The following is a 24861-nucleotide window of genomic DNA, read 5'->3' on the forward strand; positions in this document are numbered from 1 at the left end:
TGGGGTTGCTAGGTAACAGGCGGAATTCTGCTGGGGTTGCTAGGTAACAGGCGGAATTCTGCTGGGGTTGCTAGGTAACAGGCGAAATTCTGCTGGGGTTGCTAGGTAACGGGTGAAATTCTGCTGGGGTTGCTAGGTAACGGCAGCGCCTGCTGATTTGTGTCGTTACATTTGGAAGGTTTTTGAAACGGCTTGTTTTCCAGACACCAATAACATGATCTTATTGCCAAAAAACGACTAAATGTTTATTTTAAGCACTTAAGTACAAAACCATTCAAAATGTGAATTTATGAACTGTTTATACTTCACTCTGATTTATTTGCTGACAATATTTTTAAACTTCATGTGGGAATAACACATTGTTGAGCTGAACTGGAGCATGTGAGCGTTACCTAACACAACAGAAGCATCCAGGACTGAAATAGACGCAGGTATTTGGTGCAAAGGTGAGGAAATTTGTGATTTTGCAGATGTTTTCTGACTCACCCTTGCATGTGAAACACTTCAGGTGGAAGTAGCTGCTCTGCACTCGCAGCGCCTCTCCTTTGCACAGCGCTCCACATCTGAAGCACTGGATTTGTTGTTTTCCTGCCGGAAGACCCGGCTGGCAGCCGTCCAGGGCGTGCAGCACTGCGGGGCGGAAGAAACGGACGCATCAGTGACGAGGCCGATTCATGTAAAAACTGTCACATTTCATCCAGTGTGTCACATTTTTCTTCTGTTTAGATTTTTCTGTCTCTACTTTTCAAATGAGACTTTACTAACAAACACTGACCCAGATCATCACACCACCACCACCGTGTTTGACTGCTGTTGTAGTTAGTTTATTTTTACATAAGACCAGGTTGAGTTGTAGTTTCTGTCAATAATAAATGTTTTTGTTGATTGAAAACTATCTTTTTATAAACTAATTCAGGTTATCTTTCTTGTCAAAAATGTTTTTGATGATCTGAAGTATCGTAGTGGGAAATCTGCACATTTTCACGTCATTTGTGAATACTCATAGTAAATAAAAACTAAAAAGTTGAATTATTATTTTTGCAGTGGTGTTATATTACCAAAACGTTTTCACTAAACATTCGATCAGATTTAATCAGAGATCATCAGAAATGTGTCAGAATAAAACAAAAAGAAAAACATCTCAATTTAAAGTGCAAATTAAATTGTTTTTGAGTTCATTTTATTTTGGGAACATCTTTCTGGCGACCAAATAAGCATCGGTGAAGAAAATATTTTCTCTGAAGACATGAAGATGTCTCCATGCTGGTAAGTTTTATTGATCGGATCCATTTGATGATTTTTCTATTTAGTTAAATCAGACATTTCTTTATGTGTATTATTTACTTAAGACTCTGTTTAATTCAATTTATCTAGTAGTTATTAAAAAACAAACATTTAATTGGACAGAAAACTACCAGACATCTGCCTTTAAACCTAAGAGTTCATCCTAAATGGGTTTTTGGTATTTAAACTGGTCTAATCCTCTTTTATTTGAGAATAATAACAAAGGTGGTTGTTGTGTTTTTCCTCTGAGCTTCATCAGATCTCTAACTCTGGGATCAGAGGAACTTTAATGACCTCAAGGCTTTGTTTTTACTCTGATAAATCCCATCAACTGAAGGACGCGCGTCGCCCTTCTTAACTCTTAGTGAATTCAGGCCGCAGTTGCGGCGTCACGTTCAGCCAGGTTACAAGAGCAAAAGGTCTGCAGAAGTAAGCAGAAAATGTTTCATTATGATCCAAACTCTGTGATTGGGAGAAAATCCAAATGGAAATGTATTTATTTATAAACTAAACTAACCGACAGAAAGAGGTTTTAAGCCTTATTTTACGACTCATCCAATCCAGAGTTTTAAATTTAGTGCAGCTAAATCCAGATATCATCCACATAGAGTGGAGTCTCTGGTGAACATGCAAAAAATAGGAAGAAATTAAAAAAAGAAAAAAAGCTTTACTATATATATTTGTTTTCTTCTTGGTCCCTAAATTAGCCAACATTAAGAGATATGTACATATATATATATATTTCTAGAAACAGTTAAACTTGAACTGTTTGGAGCTATACACATATAAACTGAATTGACTTAAATTAGAAAACCTCAAACCTACTCCTGTTAAATAAATGTAACTGAAGCGTTTCTTTAGGTTAAACTCTACTTTCTAAGTTAAACAGAAAGTGCAGGAAGTTTTCATTGGTAATCCATCATTAGTTACATTTACTCATTTATATTCATGGCACCATATTAGAGCCATTGTAGATTTTTACCAAAGAACTCAGTAATTTTTAGATTAATCTCAGAAATTTTCCAGAAAAAAACAGGGAAATTTCTTAGGTCCAAAAATCAATAATTTGCTGATAAAAAGGAAATTTTAAATTTTTCAAGAAAAAACAAGAATATTTGTGAGCTGCAGAAGTTGAAAATTTGTGAGAAAAAAACTCAGAAGTTTTGAGATAAGTCTCAGGACTTTCAAGAAAAAAAAAATTAAGGAAATTTCTGAGTTTCAGAAGACAAAGATTGGCAGAAAAAATCAGGATTTCTGAGATTAATCGCAGAATTTTTCAAGACAAAACTTGGAAATTTCTGAGTTTCAAAAATTGAAACTTTCTGACCTTTGAAACCATGGTCTGCCTAGCAACAATGGCCGGCTTGTTGGCATGGCAACAAGAATCCCGCCTAAACCGCTCTATTGCTTTCTAGAGGATGGATCCTGTGATTAAACAGCAGTTTCTCACCTTTTACTGTAAAACTGTGAACTTATTATGATAATTTTGACTTTAGATTGTGAGTTATAGACTTTATATCATTCAAACATCTCTTTCTTCGTCGCTCCGGTCCGTGAAGAAGCAGATCTGGTGTCGGGTATTAACAAATGTTCAATTTAGAAAGACGGCAAATGGAGAGAAACCGGAGAGGGGGCGGCTAATCGCTCAGCCTGTTATCTACAGCTATAAAAAGCCGAAGATAAAGCTGGAGTGAGGGCGGATTTCTTCTTTTCACTTTGTTCTATTAATATTCGAGCTCAAGTATTCACACTTCCTCCAGTTTTTTAGGATTTTAGGCCTCCAGTGGATTTTAATGGGATTTTATGATAGACACACTCCGTAATGCCACGTAAAGGGGAACACTGAGATGTAAATTCACACAGATAAAAAAGTATCTAAAAAATAAAAGTAAAGAGAATATATTGCATAATAAGGATAAAATTCTAACATAAAACAATGTGCATTTATTAGAAATACCTTGATCTAAGGAATGGACAACTGAATAGGATATTTTTTAACAATATATATAATGTGGGTGTGTATTAAAAGATAATATGAAAAACAAAACCTGTATAAATAACAGATATGTGCAAATAGCAGCAGAAATGTTATGTAAAATGCGTAAAACTACAAATGACAGCTAAGATTTGAACACTTATAGAAACAGATAAAAAAGAAGTGCATTTTCTTTTTTATTCCCCCTTTTTTAATTTAAATCCTCCATCTGTTGCCTCTCTTCTTTTCCTTAGTGATTAGTCAATTACTAATCACTAATCAAAAATTAGTGATTAGTAATTGACAGCTTGAATATTAGTTCAAGCTGTCAATTTCACTGTCAGCTTTAAGCATCCAGCATGCCGAGGTGAGTGAACCATCTGTGCATTTGTCCCGTTCAGTTGTGGAGATGTAAATGCTAATTGGGCCAAAAACCGAACTCTGGTCTGCCTACAAATCTCAGTCTCTCTTTGGTTGAAGCGACTGGTGCAGTTTAAATGCGTATGTGAATGCCAAGCGAACTGGAGACTGCTCCAAAAGCAGGAAGTGGACTACAGCACAGGGCATTCTGGGTAAATACAACCAAGTAAACATGATAACCTGGCGCTAGCAGGGAGAAATGACTAATAGAAATCCTGCAACCACTAAAATCTGACGGCTCCATTTTTGTTTACATTTTGTGAAGAAAGACGTTGCGCTCAGTGTCTTCAGAGGTTTTAATGTTGTTTCCTTCTGTGGTTCTTGTTGCAGCGCCCCCGCAGGTGAGGAGGGGAACAACTTTTTCAATTAGTTTGGATCATTTGACAGCGCAGTGTGAAAGAGAACCGCAGCAGGAAATGTAACAAATGAGTCTACCGGACTATCAGGAGGGAAAAACTCTCAGTTTATGTTTTATTGACAAAAACAACCTTCTTCTTTTCAAACACAAACTATTGTGAGTTTATGTTAAAATACAAATACCGGCTTTGGTTAGGAGACGTGTTAAACTGACCCATCAATAATAATTTCACTCAGATTGAACAGTGTTTATGGAACATGTGTCCTCATGTTCCATAATCATAAAAAGCACAACGCTGCAGTCAGAGACGGCTCTAACATCACAATAACTTCTGCTGTCCTTGCACTTTTACCTACTTGGCGCCGTTCTCATCACTGGAAGTTAGTTTTCTAGCATTTCTGAGGTTGAAGAATCTCAAGGAAGTTTTAAAACTAGATTGAATCGTTTCATTTTGTTCCAAGAATCCACAAAACAAAACATTTTCATTCAACTTCCTGACAAAAAACAAGAAGTCTACAAACCAAGACAACCTGATTTTTTCCTCTGACGTATGAAGCAAATTAAAAGAAAAATGAACAGAGAATGTAAAATTTTGCATTTGTTTGATTTCTCAACTTTCACCCAAAATACTAAAGAAATAAGAAACATTTTGACGTAAAGTGAATAAAAATTAAAGTTTTTCTCTTGATGTTTTTATGCATTTTTGACTGGATTTATCTTAAAAAGAATTTAAAAACAAATACAAAATCTCTTTTCTTTGATTTCAAAATCTAAATAAATTTCCTGGTGTTATGAAAACAAGCCATTTTGTTTTGCTAATGTAGCTTTTGAGCCTCTAATCTTATTTTGTTTCGCTTGTAAATTTTGCTGATCCTTGTCCTAACATCAACCCTGCTGCAGTTTAAAAACTATAGATATAAATAAAGTGTAAATAAACCTAATTAATTCAAATATAAATCATAAAGTTTGCATTTGCAGAGAGAAGTTGGCAGAGTTTACCTTTCTGTTTCATGACTGCTGATTGTTCCCAGAGCGAGGAGACTAAACCAACGAGCTGCTGCTGCCAGAGGAGAGGGGGCGGTCTGAAAACACACACGGTGTGTGTGTGTGTGTGTGTGTGTGTTAAATTCTGTTGTCTATCTGATCCATGACCTCATCTGTGATGGAAAGGGAGGAAGTCTGGCGGCTCATCGGCTGGGAGAAATGACCTTCCTTCATTTCATAAAGGTCTGACTGATTATGACACTTCAACTTCAATAAATGAGAATATTCATTAAAAGTTTCTTTAGTTGAGCAGTAAAAGCAGCTTACAAAATGTGCTGGAGCTCAGATTGGGTTGCTAGGAAACGGGTGGAATTCTGCTGGGGTTGCTAGGTAACAGGCGGAATTCTGCTGGGGTTGCTAGGTAACGGCGCAGTGCCTGCTGATCTGTGACGTTACATTCGGAAGGTTTTTGAAACGGCTCGATTTGCAGAAACCAAAAGACTTTGACTTATAGTCAGAAACTGGCTGAATGTTTGTTTATTCTACTCCCTCTGGAAAACTATTTCACTAAAAGAAAGGCATTTTCCCCATTTTTTTATTTCATTATAAGTGAAATAATCTGAGTGGAACAAGACCTTTTTTCATTAGTATTCAGGAATTATTGACTTAAAAGAAGCTCCCATATCTTGTTGAAAAGTTACTTGTGAGTTAGGTTTGTCTTATTTCTAACAGAATCACAAAATGTTACCAAATATTTTGGTCTTGTTCTAGTTCAAATATCTTAGTTCACTTAAATAAGACAAAACTTACAAGTAACTTTTCAGCAAATCATATGAGCTTTCTTTAAATCAAGAATTCCTTAATATTGATGGAAAATTTCTAGTTCCACTGGCTGATTATTCCAGTTATAAGTGGAGAAAATATCATGTCAAGTGAAATAATCTGCCAGTGGAACTGGAACTTTTCCATCAATATTAAGGACTCATGGCTCATATAAGCTCCTGTTTCTTGCTGAAAAGTTATTTGTAAGTTAGTTTTGTGTTTTTTTCAAATGCACAAATATCTTTGCAGTAGACATTAAACCAAGTTGACTTGTTCATTTGTCGTGTTTTGCAGTGCAGCAGGAGCTGCTGCTGACCTGAGACCTCTGCAGGAATCCCAGCCAGCTTCTCGCAGACGATGTAGTCGTCCGGGTTGATGAAGGGCAGCTGCTCCATCATGCACTGCTTGGGGATGAGGTAGAGGACCTCGGCCAGCTGCCCGTCCTCGATGATGGACATGCGCCTGACCGAGTTCTTCCTCTTGACCCGGTCCAGGATCACCATGTCGCTGCTGTTGCCGGAGCCGCACAGCTTCCCCAGGCTGTTGAGGTTCAGGAGGCTGGAGCGGTTCATGCTTCCAGCCGGACAGATCGCGTCTGAAACCAGGCAGCACCGTCCAGGCTAAGCTGCTCTCTGACTCCTTATCATTGTCAGTGTGTGTGTGTGTGTGTGTGTGTGTGTGTGTGTGTGTGTTTTCCACCAGGACAAAGGCTAACTCCTACCACAAGCCCCCTAAGCAGATTAGGTGTGGTATATTTAGGGTTTCTCTTCGTGGCAATCAGAGGTTTTAAATTCAGGTAACCTTCTCTCCTCAGTTTGAGACGCTTTACCTCATGCTGTGGTTATTTAACTACACTGCAAAAACACAACATATTACCAAGAATGTTTAGTCTAGTTTCTAGTGCAAATATCTTACTACACTTAAAATAAGACAAAACTAACTTATAAGTAACTTTTCAGCAAATATAAGTGCTTGTTTTTGTCAATAACTCCTTAATCTATATGAAAAAGTTCTAGTTGAAATATCACATTATTTCACTCACATTACGAGACATTTTCCCCTGTTAGAAGGAAATAATCTGCCAGTGGAACCAACTTTATCATCAATATTTAAAAAATTATTGACAAGCTTTTATATCTTGCTGAAAAATTACTAGTAAGTCAGTTCGTTTGATATCAAATGTATTAAGATGTTTGTACTAGAAATTAGACCCAAAAATACTTGGTAAGATTTTCTACCAAAGGAACAGCATATACACTTTAAAAAGCACAAAATCTGACCAAGAATTTTAATCTAGTTTTTATTATAAATATCTCAGTACATTTGAAATAAGACAAAACTAACTTACTAATAACTTTTCATCAGGATATAGCATCTCGTTTTAAGTCAATCATTTCTTAATATTGATGAGAAGGTTCTAGTTCGGGGGGGGGAGGGGGCATCTCCAGGCCTGGAGGGCCTCCTGCAACTTTTAGACGTGTCTCTACTTCAACACACCTGAGTCAAATAATGAGGTCGTTAGCAGGAACCTGACTGCACCGAGGAGGAGATCCAGCTGTTGGATTCAAGTGTGTTGGACGTCTAAGAGTTGCAGGACACCGGCCCTCCAGGACCAGGATTGCCCACCCCTGTTCTAGTTCCACTGACGCTGTTACCTAGCAACCCCAGCCAAGCCCAGCCGTTACCTAGCAACCCCAGCCAAGCCCAGCCGTTACCTAGCAACCCAGTTCTAGTTCCACTGGCAGATTATTTCACTTCTAGCAAGACATTTTTTCCATGTTACAGTTGAAATAATACAGTGGATCTGGAACTTTTCCCATCAATATTAAAGGCATTTGTACTTAAAACAAGATACTAAGATATTTGAACTCAAACGAGACCAAAAGTATTTGGTAAAGTTTTGCTTTTTGCAGTGCTTTCACCATAAAAACTCGATAAATTCTACATTCTTACACCAGAATATGCTTCTGTGTGTTAGAGTTTAATTTTTTTCAGCTGCAGATTANTTGTTTTCCAGACACCAATAACATGATCTTATTGCCAAAAAACGACTAAATGTTTATTTTAAGCACTTAAGTACAAAACCATTCAAAATGTGAATTTATGAACTGTTTATACTTCACTCTGATTTATTTGCTGACAATATTTTTAAACTTCATGTGGGAATAACACATTGTTGAGCTGAACTGGAGCATGTGAGCGTTACCTAACACAACAGAAGCATCCAGGACTGAAATAGACGCAGGTATTTGGTGCAAAGGTGAGGAAATTTGTGATTTTGCAGATGTTTTCTGACTCACCCTTGCATGTGAAACACTTCAGGTGGAAGTAGCTGCTCTGCACTCGCAGCGCCTCTCCTTTGCACAGCGCTCCACATCTGAAGCACTGGATTTGTTGTTTTCCTGCCGGAAGACCCGGCTGGCAGCCGTCCAGGGCGTGCAGCACTGCGGGGCGGAAGAAACGGACGCATCAGTGACGAGGCCGATTCATGTAAAAACTGTCACATTTCATCCAGTGTGTCACATTTTTCTTCTGTTTAGATTTTTCTGTCTCTACTTTTCAAATGAGACTTTACTAACAAACACTGACCCAGATCATCACACCACCACCACCGTGTTTGACTGCTGTTGTAGTTAGTTTATTTTTACATAAGACCAGGTTGAGTTGTAGTTTCTGTCAATAATAAATGTTTTTGTTGATTGAAAACTATCTTTTTATAAACTAATTCAGGTTATCTTTCTTGTCAAAAATGTTTTTGATGATCTGAAGTATCGTAGTGGGAAATCTGCACATTTTCACGTCATTTGTGAATACTCATAGTAAATAAAAACTAAAAAGTTGAATTATTATTTTTGCAGTGGTGTTATATTACCAAAACGTTTTCACTAAACATTCGATCAGATTTAATCAGAGATCATCAGAAATGTGTCAGAATAAAACAAAAAGAAAAACATCTCAATTTAAAGTGCAAATTAAATTGTTTTTGAGTTCATTTTATTTTGGGAACATCTTTCTGGCGACCAAATAAGCATCGGTGAAGAAAATATTTTCTCTGAAGACATGAAGATGTCTCCATGCTGGTAAGTTTTATTGATCGGATCCATTTGATGATTTTTCTATTTAGTTAAATCAGACATTTCTTTATGTGTATTATTTACTTAAGACTCTGTTTAATTCAATTTATCTAGTAGTTATTAAAAAACAAACATTTAATTGGACAGAAAACTACCAGACATCTGCCTTTAAACCTAAGAGTTCATCCTAAATGGGTTTTTGGTATTTAAACTGGTCTAATCCTCTTTTATTTGAGAATAATAACAAAGGTGGTTGTTGTGTTTTTCCTCTGAGCTTCATCAGATCTCTAACTCTGGGATCAGAGGAACTTTAATGACCTCAAGGCTTTGTTTTTACTCTGATAAATCCCATCAACTGAAGGACGCGCGTCGCCCTTCTTAACTCTTAGTGAATTCAGGCCGCAGTTGCGGCGTCACGTTCAGCCAGGTTACAAGAGCAAAAGGTCTGCAGAAGTAAGCAGAAAATGTTTCATTATGATCCAAACTCTGTGATTGGGAGAAAATCCAAATGGAAATGTATTTATTTATAAACTAAACTAACCGACAGAAAGAGGTTTTAAGCCTTATTTTACGACTCATCCAATCCAGAGTTTTAAATTTAGTGCAGCTAAATCCAGATATCATCCACATAGAGTGGAGTCTCTGGTGAACATGCAAAAAATAGGAAGAAATTAAAAAAAGAAAAAAAGCTTTACTATATATATTTGTTTTCTTCTTGGTCCCTAAATTAGCCAACATTAAGAGATATGTACATATATATATATATTTCTAGAAACAGTTAAACTTGAACTGTTTGGAGCTATACACATATAAACTGAATTGACTTAAATTAGAAAACCTCAAACCTACTCCTGTTAAATAAATGTAACTGAAGCGTTTCTTTAGGTTAAACTCTACTTTCTAAGTTAAACAGAAAGTGCAGGAAGCTTTCATTGGTAATCCATCATTAGTTACATTTACTCATTTATATTCATGTCACCATATTAGAGCTGTTGTAGATTTCTAATTTTGAGATTAATCTCAGAAATTTTCCAGAAAAAAAACAGGGAAATTTCTTAGGTCCAAAAATCAATAATTTGCTGATAAAAAGGAAATTTTAAATTTTTCAAGAAAAAACAAGAATATTTGTGAGCTGCAGAAGTTGAAAATTTGTGAGAAAAAAACTCAGAAGTTTTGAGATAAGTCTCAGGACTTTCAAGAAAAAAAAAATTAAGGAAATTTCTGAGTTTCAGAAGACAAAGATTGGCAGAAAAAATCAGGATTTCTGAGATTAATCGCAGAATTTTTCAAGACAAAACTTGGAAATTTCTGAGTTTCAAAAATTGAAACTTTCTGACCTTTGAAACCATGGTCTGCCTAGCAACAATGGCCGGCTTGTTGGCATGGCAACAAGAATCCCGCCTAAACCGCTCTATTGCTTTCTAGAGGATGGATCCTGTGATTAAACAGCAGTTTCTCACCTTTTACTGTAAAACTGTGAACTTATTATGATAATTTTGACTTTAGATTGTGAGTTATAGACTTTATATCATTCAAACATCTCTTTCTTCGTCGCTCCGGTCCGTGAAGAAGCAGATCTGGTGTCGGGTATTAACAAATGTTCAATTTAGAAAGACGGCAAATGGAGAGAAACCGGAGAGGGGGCGGCTAATCGCTCAGCCTGTTATCTACAGCTATAAAAAGCCGAAGATAAAGCTGGAGTGAGGGCGGATTTCTTCTTTTCACTTTGTTCTATTAATATTCGAGCTCAAGTATTCACACTTCCTCCAGTTTTTTAGGATTTTAGGCCTCCAGTGGATTTTAATGGGATTTTATGATAGACACACTCCGTAATGCCACGTAAAGGGGAACACTGAGATGTAAATTCACACAGATAAAAAAGTATCTAAAAAATAAAAGTAAAGAGAATATATTGCATAATAAGGATAAAATTCTAACATAAAACAATGTGCATTTATTAGAAATACCTTGATCTAAGGAATGGACAACTGAATAGGATATTTTTTAACAATATATATAATGTGGGTGTGTATTAAAAGATAATATGAAAAACAAAACCTGTATAAATAACAGATATGTGCAAATAGCAGCAGAAATGTTATGTAAAATGCGTAAAACTACAAATGACAGCTAAGATTTGAACACTTATAGAAACAGATAAAAAAGAAGTGCATTTTCTTTTTTATTCCCCCTTTTTTAATTTAAATCCTCCATCTGTTGCCTCTCTTCTTTTCCTTAGTGATTAGTCAATTACTAATCACTAATCAAAAATTAGTGATTAGTAATTGACAGCTTGAATATTAGTTCAAGCTGTCAATTTCACTGTCAGCTTTAAGCATCCAGCATGCCGAGGTGAGTGAACCATCTGTGCATTTGTCCCGTTCAGTTGTGGAGATGTAAATGCTAATTGGGCCAAAAACCGAACTCTGGTCTGCCTACAAATCTCAGTCTCTCTTTGGTTGAAGCGACTGGTGCAGTTTAAATGCGTATGTGAATGCCAAGCGAACTGGAGACTGCTCCAAAAGCAGGAAGTGGACTACAGCACAGGGCATTCTGGGTAAATACAACCAAGTAAACATGATAACCTGGCGCTAGCAGGGAGAAATGACTAATAGAAATCCTGCAACCACTAAAATCTGACGGCTCCATTTTTGTTTACATTTTGTGAAGAAAGACGTTACGCTCAGTGTCTTCAGAGGTTTTAATGTTGTTTCCTTCTGTGGTTCTTGTTGCAGCGCCCCCACAGGCGAGGAAGGGAACAACTTTTTCAATTAGTTTGGATCATTTGACAGCGCAGTGTGAAAGAGAACCGCAGCAGGAAATGTAAGAAATGAGTCTACCGGACTATCAGGAGGGAAAAACTCTCAGTTTATGTTTTATTGACAAAAACAACCTTCTTCTTTTCAAACACAAACTATTGTGAGTTTATGTTAAAATACAAATACCGGCTTTGGTTAGGAGACGTGTTAAACTGACCCATCAATAATAATTTCACTCAGATTGAACAGTGTTTATGGAACATGTGTCCTCATGTTCCATAATCATAAAAAGTACAACGCTGCAGTCAGAGACGGCTCTAACATCACAATAACTTCTGCTGTCCTTGCACTTTTACCTACTTGGCGCCGTTCTCATCACTGGAAGTTAGTTTTCTAGCATTTCTGAGGTTGAAGAATCTCAAGGAAGTTTTAAAACTAGATTGAATCGTTTCATTTTGTTCCAAGAATCCACAAAACAAAACATTTTCATTCAACTTCCTGACAAAAAACAAGAAGTCTACAAACCAAGACAACCTGATTTTTTCCCTGACGTATGAAGCAATTAAAAGAAAAATGAACAGAGAATGTAAAATTTTGCATATTTGTTTGATTTCTCAACTTTGACCCAAAATACTAAAGAAATAAGAAACATTTTGATGTAAAGTGAATAAAAATTAAAGTTTTTCTCTTGGTGTTTTTATGCATTTTTGACCGGATTTATCTTAAAAAGAATTTAAAAACAAATACAAAATCTCTTTTCTTTGATTTCAAAATCTAAATAAATTTCCTGGTGTTATGAAAACAAGCCATTTTGTTTTGCTAATGTAGCTTTTGAGCCTCTAATCTTATTTTGTTTCGCTTGTAAATTTTGCTGATCCTTGTCCTAACATCAACCCTGCTGCAGTTTAAAAACTATAGATATAAATAAAGTGTAAATAAACCTAATTAATTCAAATATAAATCATAAAGTTTGCATTTGCAGAGAGAAGTTGGCAGAGTTTACCTTTCTGTTTCATGACTGCTGATTGTTCCCAGAGCGAGGAGACTAAACCAACGAGCTGCTGCTGCCAGAGGAGAGGGGGCGGTCTGAAAACACACACGGTGTGTGTGTGTGTGTGTGTGTGTGTTAAATTCTGTTGTCTATCTGATCCATGACCTCATCTGTGATGGAAAGGGAGGAAGTCTGGCGGCTCATCGGCTGGGAGAAATGACCTTCCTTCATTTCATAAAGGTCTGACTGATTATGACACTTCAACTTCAATAAATGAGAATATTCATTAAAAGTTTCTTTAGTTGAGCAGTAAAAGCAGCTTACAAAATGTGCTGGAGCTCAGATTGGGTTGCTAGGTAACGGGCGGAATTCTGCTGGGGTTGCTAGGTAACGGGCAGAATTCTGCTGGGGTTGCTAGGTAACGGGCGGAATTCTGCTGGGGTTGCTAGGTAACGGCGCAGTGCCTGCTGATCTGTGACGTTACATTCGGAAGGTTTTTGAAACGGCTCGATTTGCAGAAACCAAAAGACTTTGACTTATAGTCAGAAACTGGCTGAATGTTTGTTTATTCTACTCCCTCTGGAAAACTATTTCACTAAAAGAAAGGCATTTTCCCCATTTTTTTATTTCATTATAAGTGAAATAATCTGAGTGGAACAAGACCTTTTTTCATTAGTATTCAGGAATTATTGACTTAAAAGAAGCTCCCATATCTTGTTGAAAAGTTACTTGTGAGTTAGGTTTGTCTTATTTCTAACAGAATCACAAAATGTTACCAAATATTTTGGTCTTGTTCTAGTTCAAATTTCTTAGTTCACTTAAATAAGACAAAACTTACAAGTAACTTTTCAGCAAATCATATGAGCTTTCTTTAAATCAAGAATTCCTTAATATTGATGGAAAATTTCTAGTTCCACTGGCTGATTATTACACTTATAAGCTGAGAAAATATCATGTTAAGTGAAATAATCTGCCAGTGGAACTGGAACTTTTCCATCGATATTAAGGACTCATGGCTCATATGAAGCTCCTGTTTCTTGCTGAAACGTTATTTGTAAGTTAGTTTTGTGTTTTTTTCAAATGCACAAATATCTTTGCAGTAGACATTAAACCAAGTTGACTTGTTCATTTGTCGTGTTTTGCAGTGCAGCAGGAGCTGCTGCTGACCTGAGACCTCTGCAGGAATCCCAGCCAGCTTCTCGCAGACGATGTAGTCGTCCGGGTTGATGAAGGGCAGCTGCTCCATCATGCACTGCTTGGGGATGAGGTAGAGGACCTCGGCCAGCTGCCCGTCCTCGATGATGGACATGCGCCTGACCGAGTTCTTCCTCTTGACCCGGTCCAGGATCACCATGTCGCTGCTGTTGCCGGAGCCGCACAGCTTCCCCAGGCTGTTGAGTTTCAGGAGGCTGGAGCGGTTCATGCTTCCAGCCGGACAGATCGCGTCTGAAACCAGGCAGCACCGTCCAGGCTAAGCTGCTCTCTGACTCCTTATCATTGTCAGTGTGTGTGTGTGTGTGTGTGTGTGTGTGTGTGTGTGTGTTTTCCACCAGGACAAAGGCTAACTCCTACCACAAGCCCCCTAAGCAGATTAGGTGTGGTATATTTAGGGTTTCTCTTCGTGGCAATCAGAGGTTTTAAATTCAGGTAACCGTCTCTCCTCAGTTTGAGACGCTTTACCTCATGCTGTGGTTATTTAACTACACTGCAAAAACACAACATATTACCAAGAATGTTTAGTCTAGTTTCTAGTGCAAATATCTTACTACACTTAAAATAAGACAAAACTAACTTATAAGTAACTTTTCAGCAAATATAAGTGCTTGTTTTTGTCAATAACTCCTTAATCTATATGAAAAAGTTCTAGTTGAAATATCACATTATTTCACTCACATTATGAGACATTTTCCCCCGTTAGAAGGAAATAATCTGCCAGTGGAACCAACTTTATCATCAATATTTAAAAAATTATTGACAAGCTTTTATATCTTGCTGAAAAATTACTAGTAAGTCAGTTCGTTTGATATCAAATGTATTAAGATGTTTGTACTAGAAATTAGACCCAAAAATACTTGGTAAGATTTTCTACCAAAGGAACAGCATATACACTTTAAAAAGCACAAAATCTGACCAAGAATTTTAATCTAGTTTTTATTATAAATATCTCAGTACATTTGAAATAAGACAAAACTAACTTACTAATAACTTTTCATCAGGATATAGCATCTCGTTTTAAGTCAATCAGTATTTGGTAAAGTTTTGCTTTTTGCAGTGCTTTTACCATAAAACCTAGATAAATTCTACATTCTTACACCAGAATGTGCTTCTGTGTGTTAGAGTTTAATTTTTTTCAGCTGCAGATTATTGACCGGTTAATTAATCTGCATTAAGTGGAAGCCAAAGGAGAAACAGCTAAAAGAGGCACTCCTTAGTCGCTATATTTATCTGGACAGTTTGGTATTTTAAGGAGTCTGAACGCTTCGAGGAGGTGACAGCTTGACGTCTGTAAACGACGTAATGAAGACGCTACTGAAATGAAAATGAGCAAAGCGCTCCCCCTGCTGGTCTGGATGAACACAACATGGCAACCACCGACAGTAAATCAGAGGATTTTTTTATTTGTGCCTGAATAAAATGTTTTACAAGGGGGAAGTGGGCAGGCTTTTGTGAAAAAAAGTTATGCTCTTTATATTGTTTATTTATTTAGTTTTCCTTAAAAAAAATAAATAAATAAATAAGACGAATGAAAAAGTAATGTTTATTCTTCTGCCTGGTTCTGTTTCAAACGGTTATCTAAATAGATATCATGGTGTTTTAAATAATAATAACAATAATAATAAACTAATAGTAGTTTTAGTAACATTTCAATAGATTTACTTAAATAAAAGTAAAAAGTCGTAAAAACAGTCTTTTTTACTAAATGCTGTTCAATCCTTACATCTGATTTAATTTGTACTAAATGACGAATCAGACTGACTAAATTTTAACGTTATGTACAAATTGTAGTATTTAGAACAAATAAACCATAAAAACAGCAAATTCAGGCAGAAGAAACATATTTCCAAAAATGTTTGTGAATCTGCGTCTTAGTTCATCATTTTGAATGCAAGTGTGATTTTTACTGAGTCTGAATCTGAAAGCTTCTGTTTTGTTTTCATTTCCATCTGAAAGGTTTAAAAAAACTAAATTACAAACGATTCAGTGTGTTTGTCTAAAGGAAAATAAACACTAAAACTACAAATTTGACTCTAAAAATGGTCAAAATGTCACAGAAGAAAATCAAAGAAATGTTGAAAAAAACAAACATTAAGATTCAATGAAAAACCTGTGAAGAACAACAAATCAGAACAATTATTTAATAAAACAACCTTCAGCTCAGGTATTAAAACATCTACAGTAAGAATAGTGTTAGAAATCACATTAAAAAAAACAATTTAAAAAGTAGTTTATACTTAATTCACCTTGAAATTTACCGATTCCCTTTAAACTAAGAACCACAAGGAGAAAAAATACAATTGGTTGTAAAATAGTTAGATACTATTTATTTGATCTGTATTGAGATAAAATATAAAAAATGAACAGAAACAAACAGAAATCAGATTCACCTGTAGGATATGTTTAAGAAAAAACAAAATTTTTGGTAAAATCTTCAGTCAGACTCTTAACGAAGTGAAAAGTAGTCGACTTGTGACAGATTTAGGATGAAATGTTCGTAAAAAAAAATCCCAAAATTAGGTGAGCAGAAGTGCTGACAAAAAAAGAAAAAGTGCCGAGATGTGCGCCAGAGGGAACACCAAGTCAGCAGGAACCAGATGTGATGGACGGATCTGGACTGCCTTAAAACTATGATGTCTTCAGTCAGAGGCTTCATCAAAGCCACTGGAGTACAGACCTCTACAGCATCTACAACTCTTTGGAGTTGAAGCATTTAACTTCCCTCTAGGATTAACGAAATATTTTTGAATTTGATCTGAAAACATGTCATTTTTTAAATTATAGTTTTAATGAGTTTCATCATTTCTGTCTCACGTTGATAAAAAGTGACCAGATTTGCAATGAATGCAAAGTACAAACGTTACAAGATTAAATTTAGAGAAACAGTGCCATCTGGTGGCGACGGCGAGAACTGAGCCTTTTAACACAACTATAATGGGAATCAATTTTCAGCTTTTTGTTTAAAAAATAAGAAATAACTGCATAAATCTGGTCTGGAGGAAGAGTTTGGGTTAAACATTTAAACTTGGTGATAAATGTGAAACATTTCAGACTTCATTAAAGTCTGAAAAAATGGAATAAAACATCTTTTTACTGAAAATGTAGTTTTAAAGATTTTCTCTTGTATCCCTTTAAATTCAGACAGGACAACAAAAAATAAAGTCAGAAAGTTTCAATATTGTTTTGATAAAATAAACAATATTGTCTTTAAATGAGGTTTAGAGTCAAGAATTAAAACAAGTTAAAAATCTGCATGACATCAACATTTGTGCAGCGTTGGTGTTGAAGTGCTATGGCACCACGGCGACAGGGCCGTTTAGACAAAAAACAAGGACAGGATGAGAAATTCACACCCAAAGGCTCTGAAATTTTGAGAATAATCTCAGAATGTTGTAGAAAAAAAACTTTGAAATTTCAACTTTTTATACTCAGAAATTTGCAGGTTTTTTTCTACAAAGTTTCTGAGATTCATTTCAAAGTTTCAGTTTTCTGGCAAATTCATGATTTTTTCAACTCAGAAATTTTCCAGTTTTTCTAGAAATTTTATAAGATTAATATAAAAGTTCGAGTTTCTTCAAGCAAATTTTCAACTTTTCAAATTCAGAAATTTCCAAGTTTGTTCTACAAAATTTCTGAGATTAATCTTAAAATTTCTGAGTTTGTTTTCTAGAAAATTTTCAACATTAAAACTCCAAACTTTCCAAGACTTTTCAACAAAATTCTTGAGTTTTTTCAAGACTTTTCAAACTCAGACGTTCTCCTTTTCACATTTTTTGGCAGAAATTTGCTCCATTTTTTCTTTCTAGAGCAGCTCAAAAAAAAAAAAAAGTCGGGCTGGAGAAAGTTGAACTTGACTGAGTTGCTACAGAGCAACTCGTTTGTCATTTTGAGACATAAAACATGAGAAAACCTCATGAGTTGATGGAATTGGTCTGGTTTTGCTCCTCCTCCTGCGTCCGGGTGAGCGGCTCTCGCTCGGCGTCTCCCTCTGCCGGCCGCGACCTTTTGGTCGTCTTGTTCAGCAGCCCGCCCTGCAGGCACGTCGGGACAAAACGCCGTTAGCGCCACAAAGCAGAGTGCGTCAGCGGGACGGCGGCGATGTCTGACCTGTCTGCGGTCGACGATGTTGAGCAGAAGTGAGGCGACGATGCAGCAGACGGTGTTGGCCAGCATGAAGATCATCATCCTCTGCCAGCGCCACAGCGGGATTTTAGCTTCACTGCAGGAGACAGGAAATCTGTAAAACACTGCCGCTGCAAGGAGGACCACAGCTGGAGAGGAAGAGGACTCCCAAAAAATATAAAAAGAATTTTGTCTCAGGATTCTGACTTTTTTCAGAATTCTTTAACCTCAGAATTTAGATTTTTTTTCTTAAAATTCTCACTTTTTTTCAGAATTTAGACTTTTATTTTTAAAAATTCTTTAAAGTTAGATTTTTATTATCATTATTTTTTGCAGTGTCCCTCTTCCATAGAATGGTTTAATTACCTGGATTTGGTGCCCAAAATCTGCCCGACGATCAGGTTGGACACCCCGATGCCGACCATCTGTATGGAGGTGGCCAGGCCCATGGCCGTTCCCAGGGTGGCCTGAGGAACCACCAGGGGGATGGACGGCCACATGCTGGCCTGGAGCGAAACCCGGAGAGGAAAACCAGGAACGTGCCATGGATAAACCAGAAACACGACAAGGACAAACCAGGAACACGACAAGGACAAACCAGGAACACGACAAAGATACGGGCAAAGAAAATATAAAAACTGTTTTAGGACTGCAGTCATCAATGGTCAAAAGAACATTTAATAAACCGTGATTTATTTTGCTAAGATGATAGATGGTGTTACAAGGAACTTGCTAATAAAAATCTGAAAAGTGTGGCATGCATTTACATTCTTTACTAACTCTGCATTCAAAAAGCAGCCAGACCAACCCCATGTCTTCACATGAGGGACTAAATCAGAAACTCATCCGACAGTTTTTATTCTGAGCATTCGTGTCACCAAACGCGGCTCCATCCAGCTCAAGCTAGCAGAGATACACCACAAAAGACTCGCAAACAGCAAATGCAGGCCACACTTTTCAGATTTTTAGTCATAAGACATGTTTTGAAATTTTATATGTTTTGTTCCTTTTAAAAAGTAGCTAACTGCCAACACAAAGTTAGCTGTGCTAACCCTGAAACACTAATCGTAAACATTAGTTTTGCTAACCGCTAAATGCTAACTGCGCTAAACCCAAATCTAGCGGATTAGCAGAAGTGTTCCTGGAACTCCAGTTAGTAATTATGCAGAACTTTCCGCTGGTTTATCACATAAAATTAAAAAATTTCGGCTGAATGTGAAAAAACTTAGAAACTTTAGCAAGGCGCTGGATGCTAGCGCTCAAATTTACACAAGCCAGCAATGATGATTTAAAGCCATTGCCAGAAATTAAATTAAAAATTAAACAACCTAAAACCAGATGTGTTAAATGATTCACAGTTGATTAAAACCGTCTGAAACTCACGGCAGCGAAGGAGTAAGTGACTCCCAGCCAGATGGTGGAGACCAGAGGAGGGACGAAGGTGAAGGCCAGCAGTCCGAAGACGGGCAGCGTGAAAACGGCGCAGGCCACCGCAAAAACTCCCCGAAGGCCCACATAATCCTAAATCACAAAGTTGGAACCAATCAAAGTGATTTCTGGCCAGACTGACTCCAGAGCGGCGGTGGCTTACGATGAGGATGCCCACGCCGGCCGAGAGCACCAGCGAGCTGTCGTACACGGCGCCCGCGACGTACGCCGCCTCCTTCTGGCTGTAGTCGCTGTATTTATCCTGGATGAACTTACTGCACAGGAAACAACGTGAAAAATGCTTAAAAACAAACAACTGCAGTTTTATTAATGATTCTGACATAAAACTGTGACCCAGAAGTATGTTGCGTATAGGGCTAAAACGATTAATCGTGATTAATCGATTATTGGAGCAATCATCAACTAATTTAGTACTTGATTAGTCATTGACTGTTGAGTTCAGACTAAAAATAGATAATTACTGAAAGAACAACACACTAAATTAGTTGACGATTATTTCAATAATCGATTAATCACGATTAATGTGATTAATTGCATTAGTCATCTGAAAAAATGGCAATTATTTTCTGAAAAAGCATCATTCTCAGAGAGGTAATTAAACTAAAACTGTACAAAAACATAAACATTTTGCATTTAAGACAAAAAAAAACCTTCGTGAATAATTTCTACCCAGAACGTCTCAACTGTCAGGTTTTGCTCATCTTGTTCAAATTATGTAAAAATAATAATTAAAAAAAAAATTATAATCTGTTAACTGAAAAAACAACAACATGTCAGCCTTTCACTGTATTGATCAGTCAAGCAGAAAAATTACTGTTAGTATTTGTTTTAACTGCAAATTCATCCTATAAATGATCAAACATTCATAATGAAAAGCTGTCACTGCAATTAAGGCTATAATATAAAAAAATTACATTATTTATTCCCATTTTTAATGTATTTCTAATATTGCGTAAAAATATCTGATTAATCACAGAAATAGTCAATTAATCGTCAAAATAATTGATTAACAGAATAACTGCTTAATCGGCAGAATACTTAATTGACAAAATAATCAGTTAATTATTAGAACAACAGATTGTCAGAGTAATTGATTAATTGCCAGAATATTTGTAAAATAATCGTATCAGCTCTACCTGGCATCAGCGATGAAGGGGAAAATGCCGTTGTAGAAGAACATGATGGTGAGAACCAGCAGCCAGTACCGGAGCGACAGCAGCTTCACATCCTGAACCCTCTGAACACAGAAAGACTCGGGTAAGTTGGGCCCAGAGTTCTGCTGGAATCGGTTCTGGAGAGACGATTACATCCATCCAAAACGTTTTCTTTATCAGGATGGAGAGATAATGATGAAAAATGGCTGAATGGTTGGGTTAATTTTAATATTTTCTCTTAATCACAAGAGTAAACATTTTACAAACAGTTTAAAATACTTACAAACAGGACAAAGGAACCAAAGGAGCATGTATGTATACATTTGAGCCTGAATAATCTGGGTTTTAGAGAAACTAGTGTTGATGGAGACTGTATGTAAACTTCTGACTGTTGGCCATGAGCGAGAGGGTCTGACCACTTTGCGGGACTCCTCTGCGATGGCCCCGTCGAGGCCCAGCTGCCTCATGCCCATCTTGTCCAGAGCGCTCACGACGACCGCAGAAACGAAGCCGAGCACGCACAGCAGAGCGCCTGGGAAAAGCAGAAAAACCGTCATCTGGAGGCAGGAACTCTTCTGCACAGGCGGCGCTTCCTGGTCAACGTACCACCCCACAGCGTCCACTGCATGCCGTATCGGTCTTCAAACTTCTGCGTGAAGAAGAAGTTGAGGACCGAACCGAGGCGGGAAAAGGCGAGCGTCACACCGAAGGCCAGCGCCAGCTCCTTCCCTTTGAACCAGAACGCTGTGATGCGGTTCTGCACAACTGGGAAAACAAACAAGGCTGCAGCGAGCCCTCTCTCTCTCACACCTGGGATCATAAACTGGACCAGACTGCTTCTTACTGGTCAAAGATCCGTTGCCGGAACCGAATAATAAACGTCCCGTGAGCATGAGAGGAAGCAGGTAGGGAGTTCCTCTGAAGTGGGAGCCCAGAGCGAACAGCGACGAGCCCAGAACACACAGAAAGGAGAAGAGAAACACCCCGACTGCAACACAGCGGCACACAGTCACCTGTCTGACTGCACACTGGGCCTGAAACGATTAATCGCACTAACAGCGATTAATCGATTGCTGAAATGAGCATCAACTGATTTAGTAATCAATTAATCGTTTACTGGAGTCAAAAATGCCATTTAATTAACAGCACAGTCAGAGCAGTAACTAAGCTAAAACTGCAGAAAAGCATTTATATGATACATTTGAGATCCAAAAAACCTTTTATCTGTAAATATCTTCTACTGAAAATACCAGGTTTAGCTTCACCTGGTTCAAATTCTGCAGAAAACTTGCAGCACTGAGGACCTTTTGCTGTCCAGTAACAGAAATATGTCAACAAGTTCGTTCTACACTGACCTGATGTTTAGTCGGGCAGAAATGTCTGAGCTTTTCACATCCTCAAGTGTTTTTAGCTGCATCATTTGCTACAAATAACTAAAGAAATGAAGTTACTGCATTTTAGGCAATAAAATGTTTATTTTGTTATTTTAAAAAGGAATTAGATTATTTATTTATTTGCATCTTTTAATGTATTTATAAAATTGTAGAAAAAGGTTTCAGTGGTTGAGTAAGAATTAAGAGGAATGAGTCAATTTTTCATCTGAGTAATCAATTAATCATTGGAATAATCAATTAATCATTGGAATAATCAATTAATCATCTGAATAATCTATTAAATAGCAGAATAAACAAATAATTGCCAGCATAATCTGAAGAATAGATTAATCGATTAATCATCAGAAAAATAAATTAATCATGAGAATAAATAATTGTCAGAATACCCAATTAATAATCAAACTAATCATCAGACTAACTGTCAGGATAAATCACTGATTAGTCACCAGAATAATCAATCTGTAAAATAATCGTTAGTTGCAGCACTATGTAACTCAGGTTTTAAACTCACGCAGACTCACATCGATTTCCTAATTTGTCGATCAGGAATCCGGCCATAATCACCACCACGGCGTTCCTGGTAGTCAGACAGAGACACGCTCACCGAGAGAAAGAAAATATCTTATCGCAAAATGAGTCGATGTGCAAATCTGCTTACGTCCAAGCATATATGGCGTAGAGGAGGTTGTACTGCTGCGGACTCATCCCCAGCCCCTCTACACAGTCCACAGTCCCATTGATCACTGTTGCATTGGGACATGTGAGGTTCTGCAACACGAGACAAACCAGAGATAAAGTTAATCTGCGGACAGACCTTGGATTTGAGTCAAACATGAACCCAACAGGTTGATAATGAGGAATCATTCGACTGATTTCACCCCCTGGAACTGATCCTGCAGGACGCTGGGGATGTCGAAGCAGAAGTAGGAACCAAAAGTCAGGAGGCAGTTAAAGAAGAGAACCAGGAAGCGATAATAAGCTGGAAAATCCAAACAACAAAATACCATTAAATTAACATACTACAAGGCTTCACAGGATTCTGTTGGGATTTCATGATGAAAACGAGTTTTTGATGGTCTTTCACAAGCGTCAGCAACCTTTGCAACCCAAAAAGGAATAAAATGAGCTTAGAGACGCAAAAACTGAATAACCTGTTGAAAGCTTTTTCTGAAGTAAAGATCTGTTATTGAGGGGAGTGAAAAGTTTTTGTCATGTGAGCCAAAATCATAAACTCAAAAATACTTGTGGGCCAAAAAATATAATTATTGAGAACTAAAATGACCAAAATGTTTGCTGGTTTTGTTTTTGTGCACTTAATAAACTAATCATGAAGTAATTTAATCAAAGTAATCACAGATTTTGGTAAGAACAGGATCATATCCAAAACCTCACATTGATTTTTGCATGTTTCCTTGTTAAATAAAAGGCATCCAGTTTGTTTATTATTTTGGGCTTGATTGAAGAAATATGAAACAATATTTTATCTTTTCTCAATAAAAACAGGATCTAGCTCAACCTTCATTTTTAAAAAATATTGCTGTAGTTAACCAAGTTTAAATACATCAGTTAAAATCAGATTTGGGTGGCCCAAGGTGGACTTTAATAGTAACTTCAGGTAAACTTCAGGATCTATGGAGGACCAAAACTGACATAATTAAGAAAAAATACAGAAATAAATAAATGTTTAACAAATAAGTGAGCATATGATGAATTGGCTTCTTTATTTATCACCTTTGCAATTATTACTTTATTTATTTATTCTTAATTGTCAGTTTTGGTTCTCCATATAAATCAACTAATGTTTTTAAATATAAATATTCCCACAACAAAATGACACCAAAGCGATAAAGTTTTTGTTTTAAAACAAAGAAAGAGAAATCTGTTATTTAAAATAAAAGACAAATTTCCAACAGCATTAATTGTTCAAAATTATAGGCTTATCTTTTTTTTTTTTTTTAATGTTCATGAGACATTTTCAGCACTAAACGAGTTTTATTTAACTGGACTGAGGGTAGAAATGGCTCCATGGAGTCAAATGAAGTGAATTACAGCTCTCTTTATGACAGACAGCTGTAATAAAGAGAAACTAACACATAATAGAAAAGTACATTCACATGAGTTTTTAATGTCTAAAATGCTGAGTGGCTCATTTATTGACCCATTTTTAAGGGAAGTGTTGGATCCTGTGGGCTGCGAGTAACTGCGGTTTAGCATAAAATGCTATATGAGGAATAATTTTAGAAAATCAATCAACATAACTGACCTTTCTCCGCCGCTTGAGCCATACTGAAAGAAAATAAGTTTGCTATAAAACAGAAAAATGCTTCACATCCTTCGTTGTTTACGGTTTGCAGCTGCGGCAGACGTTTAACGTCGGCAAAATCAACGTCAGTGTGAGTCGGTCGCTAACCGCAGATCTACATATCATGTGGATGGAACCATTAGCATTGATAGCATTCTTGACGACGCATCCAGCTATTTGGAATTCTGCAATGACGTAAACGAAGCGCATTTTCTTCGTGGTTTTTATTGGTGGGAGACATCCAACGTTAAGATACATTATCGCCATCTATTGTGCTATTTTCCTTTAAAAAAAAAACCCCAACCTAAATTCTTATTATAATCATATGTCCTTTAAATAATAATTGCTTTATTTATTTTGTTTAACTAATATCTTATTCACTATTAATGTCTCCACATCCTATTTCCTAATTTCTTGTTTTAATGAACCGTTTTGTTCTTGAACTGCATAATTGACTAGAACAGTCACTGCTTTAGTTAAAGGTTTAGCTTTATTATGATGAAGCTCTTTATTACAGCTGTCATTCAAATTCTACAATTTCTCTACAAGATGTGAGTG

The 24861-nt window shown here is 36.8% G+C and overlaps 3 protein-coding genes across 10 annotated transcripts in view; all 3 read right to left on the bottom strand.

The window, feature by feature from the left end:
- Positions 1-6730, bottom strand: part of LOC103156093 (actin-binding LIM protein 1-like) — a 22334-nt gene extending 15604 nt beyond the window's left edge. For 2 of the 8 annotated variants that reach the window (XM_007578011.2, XM_016664057.1), the window contains exons 1-2: positions 6160-6730; positions 487-630 (exon numbers count right to left, since the gene is read on the bottom strand). In XM_007578011.2, the coding sequence (XP_007578073.2) occupies positions 487-630; positions 6160-6415 (400 nt within the window). In that variant the 5' untranslated portion in view covers positions 6416-6730. Of the gene's footprint in view, positions 1-486; positions 631-5036; positions 5138-6159 lie in introns of those variants that run through there. The other 6 variants (XM_007578014.2, XM_007578013.2, XM_016664055.1 and 3 more) reach the window with 5 other exon arrangements.
- A 1242-nt stretch (positions 6731-7972) lies between these two features.
- LOC103156102 (actin-binding LIM protein 1-like) lies at positions 7973-14308 on the bottom strand. The gene is made up of 3 exons (XM_007578024.2): positions 13835-14308; positions 8144-8287; positions 7973-8049 (listed from the first exon to the last, which is right to left on the bottom strand). Exons 1-3 carry the CDS (start codon positions 14088-14090, stop codon positions 7973-7975), a joined length of 477 nt encoding a protein of 158 aa, XP_007578086.1. The 5' UTR covers positions 14091-14308.
- Positions 14309-17365: 3057 nt separating this feature from the next.
- mfsd1l (major facilitator superfamily domain containing 1-like) lies at positions 17366-24286 on the bottom strand. Its single transcript, XM_007578015.2, has 13 exons — positions 24265-24286; positions 22880-22980; positions 22660-22769; positions 22523-22578; positions 21452-21595; positions 21214-21372; positions 21024-21139; positions 20590-20690; positions 19596-19707; positions 19388-19525; positions 18371-18510; positions 17990-18101; positions 17366-17913 (listed from the first exon to the last, which is right to left on the bottom strand). Exons 1-13 carry the CDS (start codon positions 24284-24286, stop codon positions 17794-17796), a joined length of 1431 nt encoding a protein of 476 aa, XP_007578077.1. The 3' UTR covers positions 17366-17793.
- Positions 24287-24861: the final 575 nt, after the last annotated feature.

The sequence above is a fragment of the Poecilia formosa genome, unplaced genomic scaffold (genome assembly GCF_000485575.1).
Source record: "Poecilia formosa unplaced genomic scaffold, Poecilia_formosa-5.1.2 Scaffold463, whole genome shotgun sequence".
NCBI classification, from domain to species: Eukaryota; Metazoa; Chordata; class Actinopteri; order Cyprinodontiformes; family Poeciliidae; genus Poecilia; species Poecilia formosa.